General features: G+C 41.4%; 1 protein-coding gene across 1 annotated transcript in view; it reads left to right on the forward strand.

Moving 5' to 3' along the window:
• Positions 1–15,635, forward strand: part of dcaf13 (ddb1 and cul4 associated factor 13) — an 80,889-nt gene that overhangs the window by 34,036 nt on the left and 31,218 nt on the right. Inside the window, exons 6-7 of the mRNA XM_069920252.1 lie at positions 13,866–13,943; positions 14,038–14,120. Of these exons, the coding sequence (XP_069776353.1) occupies positions 13,866–13,943; positions 14,038–14,120 (161 nt within the window). The remainder of the gene's footprint in view (positions 1–13,865; positions 13,944–14,037; positions 14,121–15,635) is intronic.

Here is a 15,635-nt window from a genome sequence, read left to right on the forward strand (position 1 = left end):
TTTTCTTTGGTGCACCTCTGCGACCTCTACCATCTCGAGTACTTCGACGTTAGGGATGAAAGCGCTCCAATGGATGTTGAGGATGGAGTGGAGACAACGCTGGTGGAAGCGTTCTAGGAGCCCTAGGTGGTGCCGGTAGAGGACCCATGATTTGGAGCCGAACAGGAGTGTGGGTATGACAACGGCTCTGTATACGCTTATCTTTGTGAGGTTTTTCAGTTGGTTGTTTTTCCAGACTCTTTTGTGTAGTCTTCCAAAGGCGCTATTTGCCTTGGCGAGTCTGTTGTCTATCTCATTGTCGATCCTTGCATCTGATGAAATGGTGCAGCCGAGATAGGTAAACTGGTTGACCGTTTTGAGTTTTGTGTGCCCGATGGAGATGTGGGGGGGCTGGTAGTCATGGTGAGGAGCTGGCTGATGGAGGACCTCAGTTTTCTTCAGGCTGACTTCCAGGTGTGTGTATACTTAATATACAGATAAAGAATCTTACAAAGCAGGAAGCGAGCCTCTTATTAAGCAGGCAGCTCTTCATCCTGGGCGACGCCATTTTATTCAAATACGACTTTATTCAAAATGCTACAAATAAAGCATTACCAAGACACTCCATGTGCTGAATATTTTCCCCCATCTTCACTAAACATTTATGTGTTAATTCAGAGAACATTTACTTTTACAATTTTAAACTTTTATTTAAATTTTTGCACCTTTTGGTCTATTTATTTATTGGGTTTTTTTCCCTGCTGGTTGCTTGAATTCTGAATAATGGAGATTTTTACTGTATTTTGAAATTGAGCTATAAATGATCTGAGAACAGTGTTGTTCTGTAAACATTTGGTGATTGATGGAAGGGTGCAGCTTTGAAAATGGTTTACAGTATTTGGATGACCTTAAATGTAAATCTGGTACAGAAAGACATGCAGTGCTGGTCTGACGATATCAGTGACAAGCTACCCGACTGCTTTGAGTAGGTTGGCTTGTCCACATTCAAGAGCTCAAGAGATTCAACCTTCATGATTTGTAATCAGCAAATGTATAGAGCTCTGCATTCCAAAGAAAACACAGTTCCCCAACAGGAAACTGTGAGTCAACTAGAACCATAGAACATTACAGCACAGAAAAAGGCCCCTTCAGCCCTTCCAGTCTGTGCTGATCCATTTTTCTGCCTTGTCCCACTGACCTGCATTTACCTCCCATCCATGTACCTGTCCAAATTCTTTTTAAATGTGAAAAATTAGACTGCATTCACCACTTCAGCTGGCAGCTTGTTCCATATTCCCACCACTCTCTGTGTGAAGAAGTTCCCTCTCATGTTCCCCCCTAAACCTTTCCACTTTCACTCTTAATCCATGTCCTCTGGATGTCTTGGTATGTGGGTAAAAACGACATTGACAAGAAAAGGGAGGAGGAAATGAAAAGGGATTACAGTGAGCTGGGACGAAAGCTGAAAGACAGGAACGCTAGGGTGGTGATCTTGGGATTACTACCTGTTCCAAATGCAAGTGATGAAAATAATGTAAGGATAAGTAAAATGAACATGTGGCTGAGGTGCTGGTGTACAGGGCAAGAATTTGAATCATTGGGATCTCTTTTGGGGAAGGCATGATCTTTACAAGACGGACAGGTTGCACCTAAATCCAAAAGGTGTCAACATTTTGGCAAGTATGTTTGGTACAGCAGTGGGGCAAGGTTTAAACTAATTTGGCAGAGGCATGGGAACCTGAGTGATAGGGAAAAGGGTAGGGAAAATAAAGTAATGGCCAGGAAAAGTAAAATGGGAAAAGTAATCTTGGGAGGAGAAAGTAAAAAATCAGATGGTGCAGTGAGTTTTCGGGTCAATGATAGTGTTAAGAAAATTACAAAGAAAAATAGTGGGCAGAAAAATCAAGAAAAGGTTACAGAAGTCACTAGATATTAAAAGGACAAAGAGCATAAGGGCACTTTATCTGAATGCCCGCAGTATTAGAAATAAGGTTAGTGAACTTGAGGCGCAAATCAGTACCCATGCCTATGATTTGATAGCCATCACGGAAACATGGCTACAAGGTGACCCTAAATGGGAATTAAACTTCAAGGGTATCAGGTGGTGCAAACAGGATGGTATGGGAGGTGGAGTTGCACTCTTAATCAAAGATGAGCTCCAGGCAGTAGTGAGGGATGATATAAGATCTAAAGAGCATAATATTGAGTCCATTTGGGTAGAGATAAAGAATAACAAAGGGAAAAAAATTATTGGTGGGTGTTATCTATCGCCCACCAAATAACAATAGTTTAGTGGCACAGGAAATAAATAGAGAAATAAGTGAGGCATGTAAAAATGATATGGCAGTAGTCATGGGGGACTTCAACTTCCGTATAGATTGGGAAAATCAAGTTGGTCATGGGAGTCTGGAAGAGGACTTCATAGAATGCATCTGCGATAGCTTTCTTGAGCAGCATGTTAGGGAACCCACAAGAGAAAATGTTCTCCTGGATCTAGTGTTGTGCATTAAGATAGGTAGAGTAAATGATGTAATAGTCAGAGACCATCTGGGAAATAGCGATCATTTCGTATTCAGATGAAAGGGGAAGTAGATCTAAAACTAATATATTGTGCTTAAACAGGAGTGACAACCATAGGATGAGGGAGGAATTGGGCAGAGTGGACTGGGAGCACAGGCTAATTGATAAAACAGTTGAGGAACAGTGGAAGATTTTCAAAGAAATATTTTGTAATGCTCAACAAAAATATATTCCAGTCAGGAAAAAGGGCAGCAGGGGAGGGAAAAATCAACCATGGTTAACAAAGGAGAGTATAAAATTGAAGGCGCAGGTGTACAAAGCTGCAAAGAGCAGTGGGAAACTGGAAGATTGGGAAAACTTTGAGACAACAAGGGGTTACAAAGCGGGTAATAAGAAATGGGAAAAAGGATTAAGAAAGTAAATAGGCACAAAATATAAAAACAGAAAGCAAAAAATTTTATAAATATATAAAATGGAAGAGGGTGGCCAGAGTTAACATAGGACCCTTGGAGGATGAGAAAGGAAAATTGGTAGCAAAAAATGAGGAAATGGCCGAGGCATTGAACAAATATTTTGTGTCAGTCTTCACGGTGGAAGACACATCCAGCATGCCCAAGTGCAGAGTTAAGGATGCGAATGTTGGAGAGGGCCTTGATAAAATAGTTGTTACAAAGGAAGTAGTGATGGAGAAACTAATGGGACTAAAGCCAGACAAATCACCTGGTCCTGATGATATGCATTCAAGGGTTCTGAAGGAAATGGCAGAAGTTATAGTTGGTCATATACCAAAATTCCTTGGATTCTGGGAAGGTCTCGGCAGACTGGAAAACAGCAAATGTCAAGCCACTTTTTAAGAAGGGATGTAGGCAGAAGACTGGAAATTATCAGCCAATTAGCTTGACGTCTGTCGTTGGAAAAATGCTTGAAGCCGTCATTAAAGATGAAATAGTGAAACTTTTGGATCGCAAGGGTTCAATCAGGCAAACGCAGCATGGTTTTAGAAAAGGAAGATCTTGTTTGACAAACTTGTTAGGAGTCTTTGTGGATAGAGGGGAACAGGTTGATGTACATTTGGATTTCCAGAAAGCGTTTGATAAGGTTCCGCACAAGAGACTTAGATAAGTAAGTTACAGGAAAGTGGAGTCCAGGGAAGTATATTGGCATGGATTGAAAATTGGTTGTCTGACAGGAGGCAGAGAGTCGGGATAAGTGGGAGTTTTTCAGGTTGGCAGAGAGTGGTAAGTGGGGTGCCGCAGGGGTCGGTGCTAGGCCCACAACTGTTCATCATTTACATTGATGACTTGGAGGAGGGGACAAAATGTGGTGTAGCCAAGTTTGCGGATGACACCAAATTGAGTGGAAGAGCAAATTGTAATGAGGATGTGGAGAGTCTGCAGAGGGATATAGTTGAGCTGAATGAGTGGGCAAAGGTCTGGCAGATGGAGTACAATGTTAGTAAGTGTGAGGTTATCCACTTTGGCAAGAAAAATAAAAGAGCTAAATATTATTTAAAGGGTGAAAAACTGCAGCATGCTGTTGCGCAGAGGGACTTGGGAGTGCTTGTGCATGAATCGCAAAAGGTTAGGTTGCAGGTGCAGCAGGTTATTAAGAAGGCAAATGGAATGTTGGCTTTCATCGCAAGAGGAATTGAATTCAGGAGTAGGGAGGTAATGTTGCAACTGTATAAGGTACTGGTGAGACCGTACCTGGAGTACTGTGTCCAGTTCTGGTCTCCATAATTGAGGAAGGATATACTGGCTTTGGAGACGGTCCAGAGGAGGTTTACTAGGTTGATCCCTGGGATGAAGGGGTTGACTTATGATGAAAGATTAAATCATCTAGGATTGTACTCGCTCGAGTTCAGAAGAATGAGAGGAGATCTTATAGAAACATATAGGATTATGAAGGGTATGCATGGGATAGATGTAGGAAGGTTTTTGAGCTGGCTGGGGAAACTAAAACGAGAGGACACGGTCTCAAGATTTGGGGGAGTAGATTTAGGACAGAGATGAGGAAAAATAGTTATTCCCAGAGAGTAGTGAATGTTTGGAATTCTTTAACCAGGGAAGTGGTTGAGGCTGCTTCATTAAACATATTTAAAATTCGGTTAGATAAATTTTTACATGATAGATCAGGGGGTAAAAAAGGAGGAGGAGTTGCTCTGCTTGTTAGGGAGGACATTACTGCCGTGAGGTGGCAGGATGGTATGGAGGGATCGACCAGTGAGGCTGTTTGGGTGAATTAAGGGGTGGAGGAGGCAAAAGGGTGCTAATAGGGGTGTATTACAGACCACCAAATGGGCCAAGGGAATTTGAGGAACAAATTTGAAGGGAGATAACGTATATGTGTGAAAATCATAGGGTAGTGATCATGGGAGATTTTAACTTCCCACACATTGATTGGGATACCCATACGGTTAGAGGGCTGGATGGGCTGGAGTTCGTTAAATGTGTTCAGGATTGTTTTCTAAATCAGTTAGTAGAAGAACCGACTCGGGCTGGTGTTTTACTGGATCTCTTGTTAGGGAACGAGCTAGGTCAGTTAGCGGACATTAATGTTGGAGAACCAATTGGGTCGAGTGACCATAATTCTGTTAGTTTTGGGGTAGTTTTAAGGAAGAGCAAGGAGAGGCCTAAAGTTGAGGCTCTGGATTGGAAAAGAGCAAATTTTGTAGGAATAAGAAGGGATTTGGGGAGTATTGAGTGGGACAGGATATTTTCAGGTAAGGATGTTAATGAAAAATGGAAAATATTCAAAAGAGAAATTTTGAGGGTACAGAGTAGTTATGTCCCAGTCTGGATCAAAGGAAAGGCTGGAAGTCATAGGGAGGCTTGGTTTTCAAGGAATATTGGAAATTTGGTTAGGAGAAAAAGGGAGGTGTACAAGAGGTATAAAGAGCAGGGAGCTGAGAAGTTGAAGGACTACAAGGAGTGTAGAAGGAATCTTAAGAAAGAAATTAGAAAGGCCAAAAAAAGGCATGAAGAGGCTTTGGCTGACAGACTAGAAATAAATCCAAAGGGTTTCTATAAGTACATTAAAAGTAAAAGATTAGTGAGAGATAAAATTGGACCCCTTGTAGATAGCGAGGGTAGGCCGAGTGAGAAGTTTGAGGAAATGGGGGAAATTTTGAATGATTTCTTTGCCTCGGAGTAGGGAAAGTATTCACTAGGGAAAAAAAATGTTGAACCAGTTGAAGTAAAGAAAAATAGTGGGGAGGTCATGAAGCATATAAGGATAACCGAGGAGGTAGTGATGGTTGTGTTAAAAAAGATAAAGGTGGATAAATCTCCCGGACCGGACAAAATATTTCCTAGGACACTCAGGGAGGCTAGTGGACAGTTAGTGGGGCCATTAACAGAGATATTTAGGATGTCACTGGCCACGGGGGTGGTACCAAAGGATTGGAGGGTGGCGCATGTGGTTCCTCTGTTTAAGAAAGGGTCCAAATGCAAACCTGGGAATTATAGGCCTGTAAGTCTGACGTCTGTGGTGGGCAAGTTGATGGAAAGTGTTCTGAGGGATGCTATTTACAAATTTTTGGAGGTACAAGGATTGATAGGGAATAATCAGCATGGTTTTGTCAGGGGTAGATCATGCTTGACAAACCTGATTGAGTTCTTCGAGGGGGTTACAAAAAAGGTTGATGAAGGCAAAGCTGTGGATGTTGTCTATTTGGACTTTAGTAAAGCTTTTGACAAAGTTCCCCACAGAGGTTAGGAAAAAAGGTGGAGGAATTAGGTATAAATAAGGAGGTAGTGAAATGGATTCAGCAGTGGTTGGATGGAAGGTGTCAGAGAGTAGTGGTAGAAAATTGTTTGTCCAATTGGAGGCCGGTGACTAGTGGAGTTCCTCAGAGTTCGGTCCTGGGTCCACTATTGTTTGTTATATATATTAACGATCTGGATGTAGGGGTAGAAAATTGGATAAGCAAGTTTGCGGATGACACAAAGATTGGTGGTGTTGTGGACAGTGAAGTAGATTACCGTAGATTAAAAGGTGATTTAGGAAGGCTGGAGGTGTGGGCTGAGAAATGGCTGATGGAAGTTAATACAGAGAAATGTGAGGTGCTGCATTTTGGAAAGGCCAATTTAAATAGGTCATATACATTGAATGGTAGACAATTGAGGAGTGCAGAGCAACAAAGGGATTTAGGAGTTATGGTAAATAGTACCCTCAAGGCTGATACTCAGGTAGATGGTGTGGTGAAGAAGGCATTTGGAATGTTGGCCTTCATAAATCGGAGTATTGAATTCAAGATTAGGGAGGTTATGATGAAATTGTACAAGGCATTGGTGAGGCCAAATTTGGAATGCTGTGTACAGTTTTGGTCACCAAATTATAGGAAAGATATAAACAAAATAGAGAGAGTGCAGAGAAGGTTCACGAGAATGTTGACAGGATTTCAGGGTCTGGGTTACAGGGAAAGGTTGTGCAGACTGGGGCTTTTTTCTCTGGAGCGTAGAAGATTGAGAGGGGACTTGATAGACGTGTTTAAGATTTTAAAAGGGACAGACAGAGTAAATGTGGATAGGCTTTTTCAATTAAGAAAGGGGGAGATTCAAACTAGAGGACATGGTTTAAGATTGAAGGGGGAAAATTATAAGGGGAACATGAGGAGAAATTTCTTTACGCAGAGGGTGGTGGGGATGTGGAATGAGCTTCCGGCAGTTGTGGTCGAGGCGGGATCATTGGTTACATTTAAGGAAAGACTGGATCGTTACATGGATAGGAGGGGACTAGAGGGGTATGGATCGGGTGCTGGTCAGTGGGAGTAGGAGGGTGGGGATTTGCTACGGCATGGACTAGTAGGGCCGAACTGGCCTGTTCTGTGCTGTAAGTGGTTATATGATAGAGGAATTAGGGGATATGGTGAGAAGGCAGGTAGGTGGAGTTAGGTCATAAATTAGATCAGCCATGATCTTATTGAATGGCGGAGCAGGCTCGATGGGCCATTTTTGGCCTACTCCTGTTCCTACTTTCTATGTTCCTATGTATCTCACTTACCCTCAGTGGAAAAAGCCACATTTACTCTCTGTTCCCCTCATAACCTTAAATACCTTTATCAAATCTCCCCTCGTTTTTTAACACTCCAAGGAATAAAGTCCTAACATGTTTTACCTTTCCTGTCTTATATAACTTTGCCATAACATTCCCAACTCCTTTGCTCAGTACTTTGATTTATCAAGGCCAATACAGACAGTCCTTGGGTTGAAAATGTTTGATTTACGAACAACTCTTACTTGCAAACAGAGAAACCGACCAGAAGTAGAATCTGTGAACTTCTGGTTTGAGCATGACTAGGTTGTAGAATACTCTCACGTGATGCTGCAATTGCACAGGATTGCGAGAGAGTATGCTGTAGGATACTTTTCCACAATGCATCCCCGTCACCTAGCAGGGAAGGGAGTAGCAGGCCAAGGGAGAGGAAAAGCGAGCGAATGGGAGGGGGGGTGGAGGAGAGGTGAGCAGGAAGGAGGAGGGTTCAAGTGAAGGAGCTGGTGCGGATTGGAAAGAGTGAAGATGCGGGAGGGCCATGGAATTGGGGCGCTGCCATCACCCAACATCAGGAGAAAGTGGCTATCTCTCCATCTTCTCCTGTGAGTGTTGACTTTTAATCATGATCTGATGACTGTATGTAATTACTTTTATTATTGTGTACTGTATTATTATGTTTAAGATGTTTTAGTGTATTGGGAAGTGTTTTTTTATGCATATAAAGGTTTTATATCATATATATATTAAAAAATACACTCTAAACTAAGATGAACATTTGACTAACTGATACTAAATAAGGACTGTATGTACCTATTCTAACTTGCATACAAATTTGAATTAAAGACAGACCAAGGTAACGGAACTTGTTTTTAACCAAAGGTCTGCCTGTAAACCAAAAGCTCTCATTGCAACTCCACATGTGATACCACTTTCAGTGAATTATGTATCTGTATTCCCAGATCCCTCTGTTCTACCACTCTCCTCAGTGCCCTACCATTTACCATGTACATCCTTTCTTGGTTTTTTCTTCCAAAATGCAACTCCTCACACTTGATAAAAATTCCATCTGCCATTTTTCAGACTGTTTTTCCACCAGGTCCAGATCTCTCTGAAAGCTTTGAAAATCTTCTTCACTGTCCACAATGCCTCAAATCTTAGTGTTATCTGCAAACTTGCTGATCCAATTTACTGCATCATCATCCAGATCATTGATTTAGATGACAAACAACAATGTCCCAGCACCGATCCCTGAGTTGCACCTCGTCACAAGCCTCCAGTATGAGAAGCAATCATTCACCACTACTCTCTGACTTCTGTCTGGCCATTGTCGAATCCAGTTTACTCCTTCACCATGAATACCGAGTGTCTGAACCTTCTTGACTAATGTGGGACCTTACTAAAGTTCATGTGAACAACATCCACAGCCTATACTTGGTCAACTTTGCTGGTAACCTCTCGAAAAACTCTAAAAGATTGGTTAAACATGATCTATCATGCACAAAGCCATATTGACTATTCTTAATCATTTCCTGGTTATCCAAATAATTATATATCCGATCTCTAAGAACACCTTCCAATAATTTACCTGTTACCGACATCAGCCTCACCGACCGTTAATTTCCAGGGTTATATTTGGAGGCTTTTTTTAAACAATGGAACAACGTGAGCTACCCTCCCATCCTCTGGCACCACAGCCATGGCCCCTGCACATTTCTACACTAGCCTCCCTCAAGGTCTGAGAGAATATCTTGTCAGGCCCTATAGATGTTTCTACTCTTATTTGCCTGAAGACATCAAGCACCTCCTCTTTAATCTGTATAGGTTCCATGACCCCACTGCTTGTTTTCCTTACTTCTCACAAGTGAATGCTGATGGGGGGGGTAAAAAAAATTGCAATCTCTCCATCTTTTTTGTCTCCATGCAAAGCCAATCACTCTGACCTTAAATGGGACCAATTTTGTCCCTTACCCTCCTTTTGCTCTTAATATACCTGTAGAAACCTTAGGATTTTCTTTCACATTGTCTGCCAAACCAATTTCATGTTTTCTTTTAGCCTTCCTTGAGGTTTTTCCTGCATTTTTTAATACTCCTCAAGAACCTCATTTGCTCCTTGTTGCCTGTACTTGCTCTACACTTCTCTCTTCTTCTGAACCATATCCCCAATATTCTTTATGGCTGCTAACGTTGCCTTTAATCCTGACCGGAACATACAAACTCTGTACTCTCAAAATTTCATCTTTGATAGTCTTCCACTTACCTCGCACATCCTTGCCCAAAAACAACTTATCCTAATCCACACATTCAAGATCCTTTCTCATTTCCTCAAAATTGGTCTTTTACTAATGTAGAATTTCAGCCAGAGGGCCAATACCTATCCTTTTCCAATATTAACTTGAAACTAATGGCATTATGATCACTGATGATCCATTACCTATTGAAGCCTAGATGTGAGGCATTCAAGTCAGACAACTCAATGTCTATGTGAGAAATTGGACATAAATTTGGCAAAATTACCTGCGACTCCAAAAAGCAAAGCAAGACCAACTCAGAGTGCCTAGGGTAACTCGCAGGGACTGGTTGATTGTGGCAAGATATGTATACTATCATGGGCTATGGAGTAAAGTTAGGAAGAATCGTTGGAAACCACCTGATCCTCCTTGATGGCTCGATGCTTTCCATGCTCAATTCAAGCAGCTCAGTGAGCCGACATCACCCTTCTCGAGAGACTTCACCCACCTGTACCTAAGGTCACCGTCGCAGGCATCAAATGAGTCTTTGTGAGCGTAAACCTGCAACTGGTCCATATGGAATTCCTGGAGTTCCAGCCCTGACGTCCCGCGCTAGCCGCCCCAGCCCTGACGTCCCGCGGGGCAGGGGCAGCGGGGTGGGGGGCTGTCATACGCTCGCCAGCTGACTGTCATCTCCTTAGCAGCCACTTTCAGGCGGCTGCATTCAGGTGCCTGGGGGACTTCAGTGCTCTGGCAATTATCCCTCTTGGAGGAGGGTTGGAAAGTGCGCCTCAGAGGCGACTCCTGCTCTTTCAGGTGGCCTCCGGACAGCCGCATAGGGGTAGAATATACGGCTTTACATCGGGGTATTTTGGCCACCTGAAAGTGCCTGCAGAGAAAAGCCTGTTTGACTCTCTTTGCTTGCAAAACCACATGACTCTCTTAGAACAGCAAGCTGCTCTCAGATAGCCTGCGACTCCGAACCTCATCCTCCGAGTTCTTTCATTTGTTGCTTTTCAAAACAATTGGGCACTCCATGGTTTTTGCAAAGGCACACGGAGCTGACCCATCTAGCTTGAGCTGAGCTCCAATATTTTAAATGAGATCTGTGTTGGTGTTTGTATGTGACCTACACTAAAAATCCTGTCTCAGTTTATCTCCCAAAAACATATCTATATACAATACAAACACAACATAATCTGTCACACAAGCAGTTGGTGATATTTACTCCTTGAAGCTCTCCACCCTCTCCACCTGGCACCATTATAAGAGAGAGAGTAAATATCACCAACAGCCTGTCCCGGTCCATTTACGACAACACTATTGGCCGAGAAAGTTCACCAAATGCTTTACGTTTCAGCAGCATCAGGAAAATTGCATCTTCCTCACAGATTTTTACAGTTATGACGTTGAAAGTGGACACATCACAACTTAGTTCAAGAATTTCTCTACTCAAAACCACAAGGAAAAAAAGAGTTGTGAACTCGGCTCAAACCATCATGCACATCAACCTCCCCTTCATCGACTCCATTTGCAACTCTCACTGACTTGAGAAAGCTGGAAGCATATTGAAGGATCCAGCCCTCCTAGGTCATTGTCTTTTCTGCTCCCTTTAATCGGGCAGAAGATGCATGAGCTCAAAAACATGAACCTCCAGATTCAATTAGTTTCTTTCCTGCTGTGATGAGACTATAAAATTGACATATTGTTGGTAAACAATGTCACTGTTATCTATTTTCTCTTTTCCCTACACTTTGTCTTGCAGTCTTTGATTTACTGAATGAGAATTTATTGTCAATTACATCTGAAAATGTTTTTGATGCAATGCAAGTACAACTAATTGTTGTTTCCTAGTTGTGTAAAGTACACAAATACAAATTAAGTGTCATAAAGATTCCATGAAGAGAAGTAAAATGGCAATAAACATAAAAGAGAATAAAATAAATGATAAATATACACATTTGTTTGGCTGACACTTAAAAAAAAATGTAGCACTGCACCCTTCACTTTTGTTATATTATTGTGAGTTAAGTGTGAGTTGCCGTGCCATGCCAAGCCTTTCATTGTATCTTGGTGTTCAATTCAACGACATTTTCAAGTACGACCCTGTGCCTGAAGGTTTTGTTTCATGCAGACATGGATTGATTCATTGTTTTTTTTTTTTTTTTTTTTTTTTTTTTTTTTTTTTTTTTCACACCATAAATCACAATAGCCATGATATACACTTTTTCTTTTCCACACATTCATTGTTTAAGTTGCCATTGGAGTTGAACATTGTGCAAACATTGGTGAATATGCTTACCTTTTATTTTATGATGATTGCTTATTGATAAAGCAGCTAAACCATGGTTGGAAAAGAAATAAAACTGCAGATTCTGAGTTCTGAAACGAAAACAGGCAGTGAAATGGCACTGGTGGACAGAGAATCCATTAATCCTTTCAAGTTGAAGTCCCATTATCAGAAGTGATAAAGCAGGTTGACCTAAATTGCAGAGATGGTTCTGCTGTCTCTTGTTACAGCTTATGCAGCTGTGTGTTCTGCTGTTTTTGTTCAAGATGATTAGGTTTAGGACAATGTCCTTGGGAATTTTTCTGTAATTAAATTTGGACTTCTGCAGTTGGAGCAATGAGATTTTGAAATGCAGTATACCCCATTATCTGAAAGTGGAGCATTCCTCTGAAACCTTTCATAAGCCAAAAGGTGTAAATTGAAGAAGTGATTACCATTGATTTCTGTGGGAAAAATTTTTGACCCAAAAAATAACCTACCAAATAACACATAAAGCCATAACATAACATGCATATAGTAAAAGCAGGAATGATATATAAATACACACCCTATATAAAGTAGAAATAATGTATGTATAGTGTAGTTTCACTCCCAGAACTGGGAAGACAGTGAGTTTTGAACACTGCTGGCCACATGCCAACTGCCAACTTTTATCATTACTTAAGCTTGGATGTATTACCCTTTCATATCATTGGTAAAAGTTGTAAACAGCTGGGGCGTGCTTGCTAATCCCTGCAGCATCCCAGTATTCAAAGAATTCCAACTTGAAATTTATTATTACTTTACTGTTGGTCAACCAACCCTCAGTCAATGCCACTATATTCTATCCAATCTTTCCCTGGCCCCCCTCTGCCCCAAGACTCAACAAAGACAGGATTCCTCTTGTCCTCACCTACTATTTCAACAGCCTCTGCTATTTCCATCACTTACAACATGATCCCACCACCAGACACATCTTTCCCTTCCTTCTGTTCCCTCCGTGACTCACTCGTCCACTCATCCCTTCCTACTAGTTGCCCCCTTGGTACCTATCCTGTGACCACAGGAAATGCCACACTTGTGCCCACACCTCCTCCTTCACCACCATTTTGGGCCCTAAACAGGCCTATTCATGGCCTTTTGCACCTGCCAAACTAAGGCCATCTGTAAATTGGAGGAGTATCATCTAATATCTGTCTGAGCACTCCACCTAGATGGCATTTACATTGACCTCATTTTCCACTAGGCCTCTCCCCTGTCTCCCTCTGTCTGCTTTTCTCCAACTCTCCACTCCCTTCCCCTTCCTCTATTGCTTTTCAGCTTTTTTCTCTTGAGCCCTCCCACCCATATTTACCTATGACCTCTTGCCTGTGACCCTGTGCTCTTCCCTGGCCCTCCCCCCCCACAATTTTATTCAGGCATCTGTCTGCATTTAGCTCATACCTTGCTGAAGGCCTCAGGCCCGAAACGTTGGAAATGTATCTTTATCTTTGTACATAAAGGCCACTGCACGTCCTGCAGAGTTTCTCCAGCGTTTTTGTGTAAACTACATTCACAGCACCTGTAAATTTTCTTGTTTGACTTTATATTCAATTTTGTGTTTTCTCTAACACAAAACAACCTGTTGGAGGAATTGTGGGAGAAAAACAATTGTCATTGCTTCAAGTTTGGAATTCTCCGTCATGGCTGATGGAGGGTCCGATCCAAAATGTTGACACTTTTTCTCCTGCTGATGCTGCCTGACCCTCTGAGTTCTGCTCCAGATTCCAGAATCTGCAGTCTCTTGTGTCTTCTCCAGCTTTTGTTTAATAGCCTCCATAGTTATTTTTCACTTCACTGACATCTGATGGTATTAAAACGCTGTTTCATTCCAGACTTGTGTTCTCGCCAGCTGTGCTTCCGATAGAAATATTGTTCTATATGATATACGTCAGGCAACTCCTTTGAAAAAGGTATGGACTTTAATTATATATTTGCGTTACATAGAATAGAATTAAAATGTGACCCATCTTTGTTTATTTTATTCCTCAAATTTTATTTTGACAGGTTATCATGGACCTGCGGACGAATGCTGTGTGTTGGAACCCCTTGGAAGCTTTTATTTTTACGGGAGCAAATGAGGATTACAAGTAATTTGTTTTTGTCAAAAGATCAGAATAATTTTAGTAAGCCAAGAGGAAGGAATGAAAATGGTTCTGTGCTTGTATGGATATTACAGTTAATGGCTTCCAAATGCAAAAGCATTTAATTTAGTTGTAAAGTTTGAAATTTAGAAATACAGCATGGTAACAGGCTCTTCCAGCCCAGGAGCCTGTGCCGCCCAAATACCCCAATTGACCTACAGTCCCCTTACGTTTTTGACTGGTGAAAGGAACCTGGAGCACCCGGAGGAAACCCACTCCGTACAGACCGCTGGATTTGAACCTGGGTCACTGATGCTGTAATAGCTTTGCTCTAACTGCTACGCAACCCTGCCAGTTAAGATGTGATTTATCTTAAATCTAAAGATGAGTTGTTAAATTCAGTCAGTAGATTTGCTGACACACTCCATTTTCTTGATTTCTTCAGGGTTAAGATTCAATTAGTGGACATCGTTGTGACATTCGTTTATGATTCTTGAAGCTCAATTTTATCCATATTAGCCAGAAAAATTAACATTTTAATGGGACTGTCCAGTACTTCCAGTGCATCAATTATGCAGCTATCTCATTTACAGGCTATCAAGTAGCTAATGAATAAAGATAAAACAGATTTGTCTTCTAGGAATTTGTATCATTTTACTCTATCTCTGTTCTACAAAGGACTATCAAATAACTTGTGTCCTGTAATGATTATCTTACTTATCATTGACCTCTACTTAGCTGTTAGCTGTCCATCTTATCCAATATGCTGCTGATTAAGATAATTTGAATGTTTTACTGGAAGTCAACAGTGGGACGATAAAACCAAACACTCAAATGCAAATGTAAATTCTAAAATTGTTAGGTTTATTGAAACAAATTGTCAAAAATGTGCAAATTCACTTTGTGTGATATATTTGTTTCCATCTCGTAACAGTTCCAACTCTATATTTTCAGAATTTGTATAGATTACTAGTGTGTGCAGTTTTGGTCACCTAACTACAGGAAAGATATCAAAAGGATTGAAAGAGGGCAGAGAAGATTAACTAGAATGTCACCCACACTTCAGGAACTGAATTACAGGGAAAGGCTAAACAGGTTATGACTTTATTTCCTGGAGTGTAGAAGAATGAGAGGAGATGTGATAGAGGCATTTAAAATTACGAGGGGATAGACAGAGTAAATATAGGTAGGTTTTTTAATTGAGAGTTGGTGAGATGCAAACCAGAGGACATGGGTTAAGGGTGAAAGGGAAAAAGTTTAGGGGGAACTTCTTCTCACTGAGTGGTTGGAGTGTGGAACGAGCTGCCAGCTGAAGTGGTGAATGCAGGCTCATTTTTAAGAAGAATTTGGACAAGTACTTGGATGGGAGGGTATGGGGGGTAATTGGATGAACATTAAACCATTTTGCATGGTTATGGGGAAAAGCCAAACTCTGATTCAGGGTCAGATTGGATAGTCTTTTGTTGTATTTGCAATAGGTGACTTTTTAATAAAATGCTGCTGTCAGAAGCATGAAACTGG

This window comes from Narcine bancroftii, chromosome 2, assembly GCF_036971445.1.
Source record: "Narcine bancroftii isolate sNarBan1 chromosome 2, sNarBan1.hap1, whole genome shotgun sequence".
NCBI classification, from domain to species: domain Eukaryota; kingdom Metazoa; phylum Chordata; class Chondrichthyes; order Torpediniformes; family Narcinidae; genus Narcine; species Narcine bancroftii.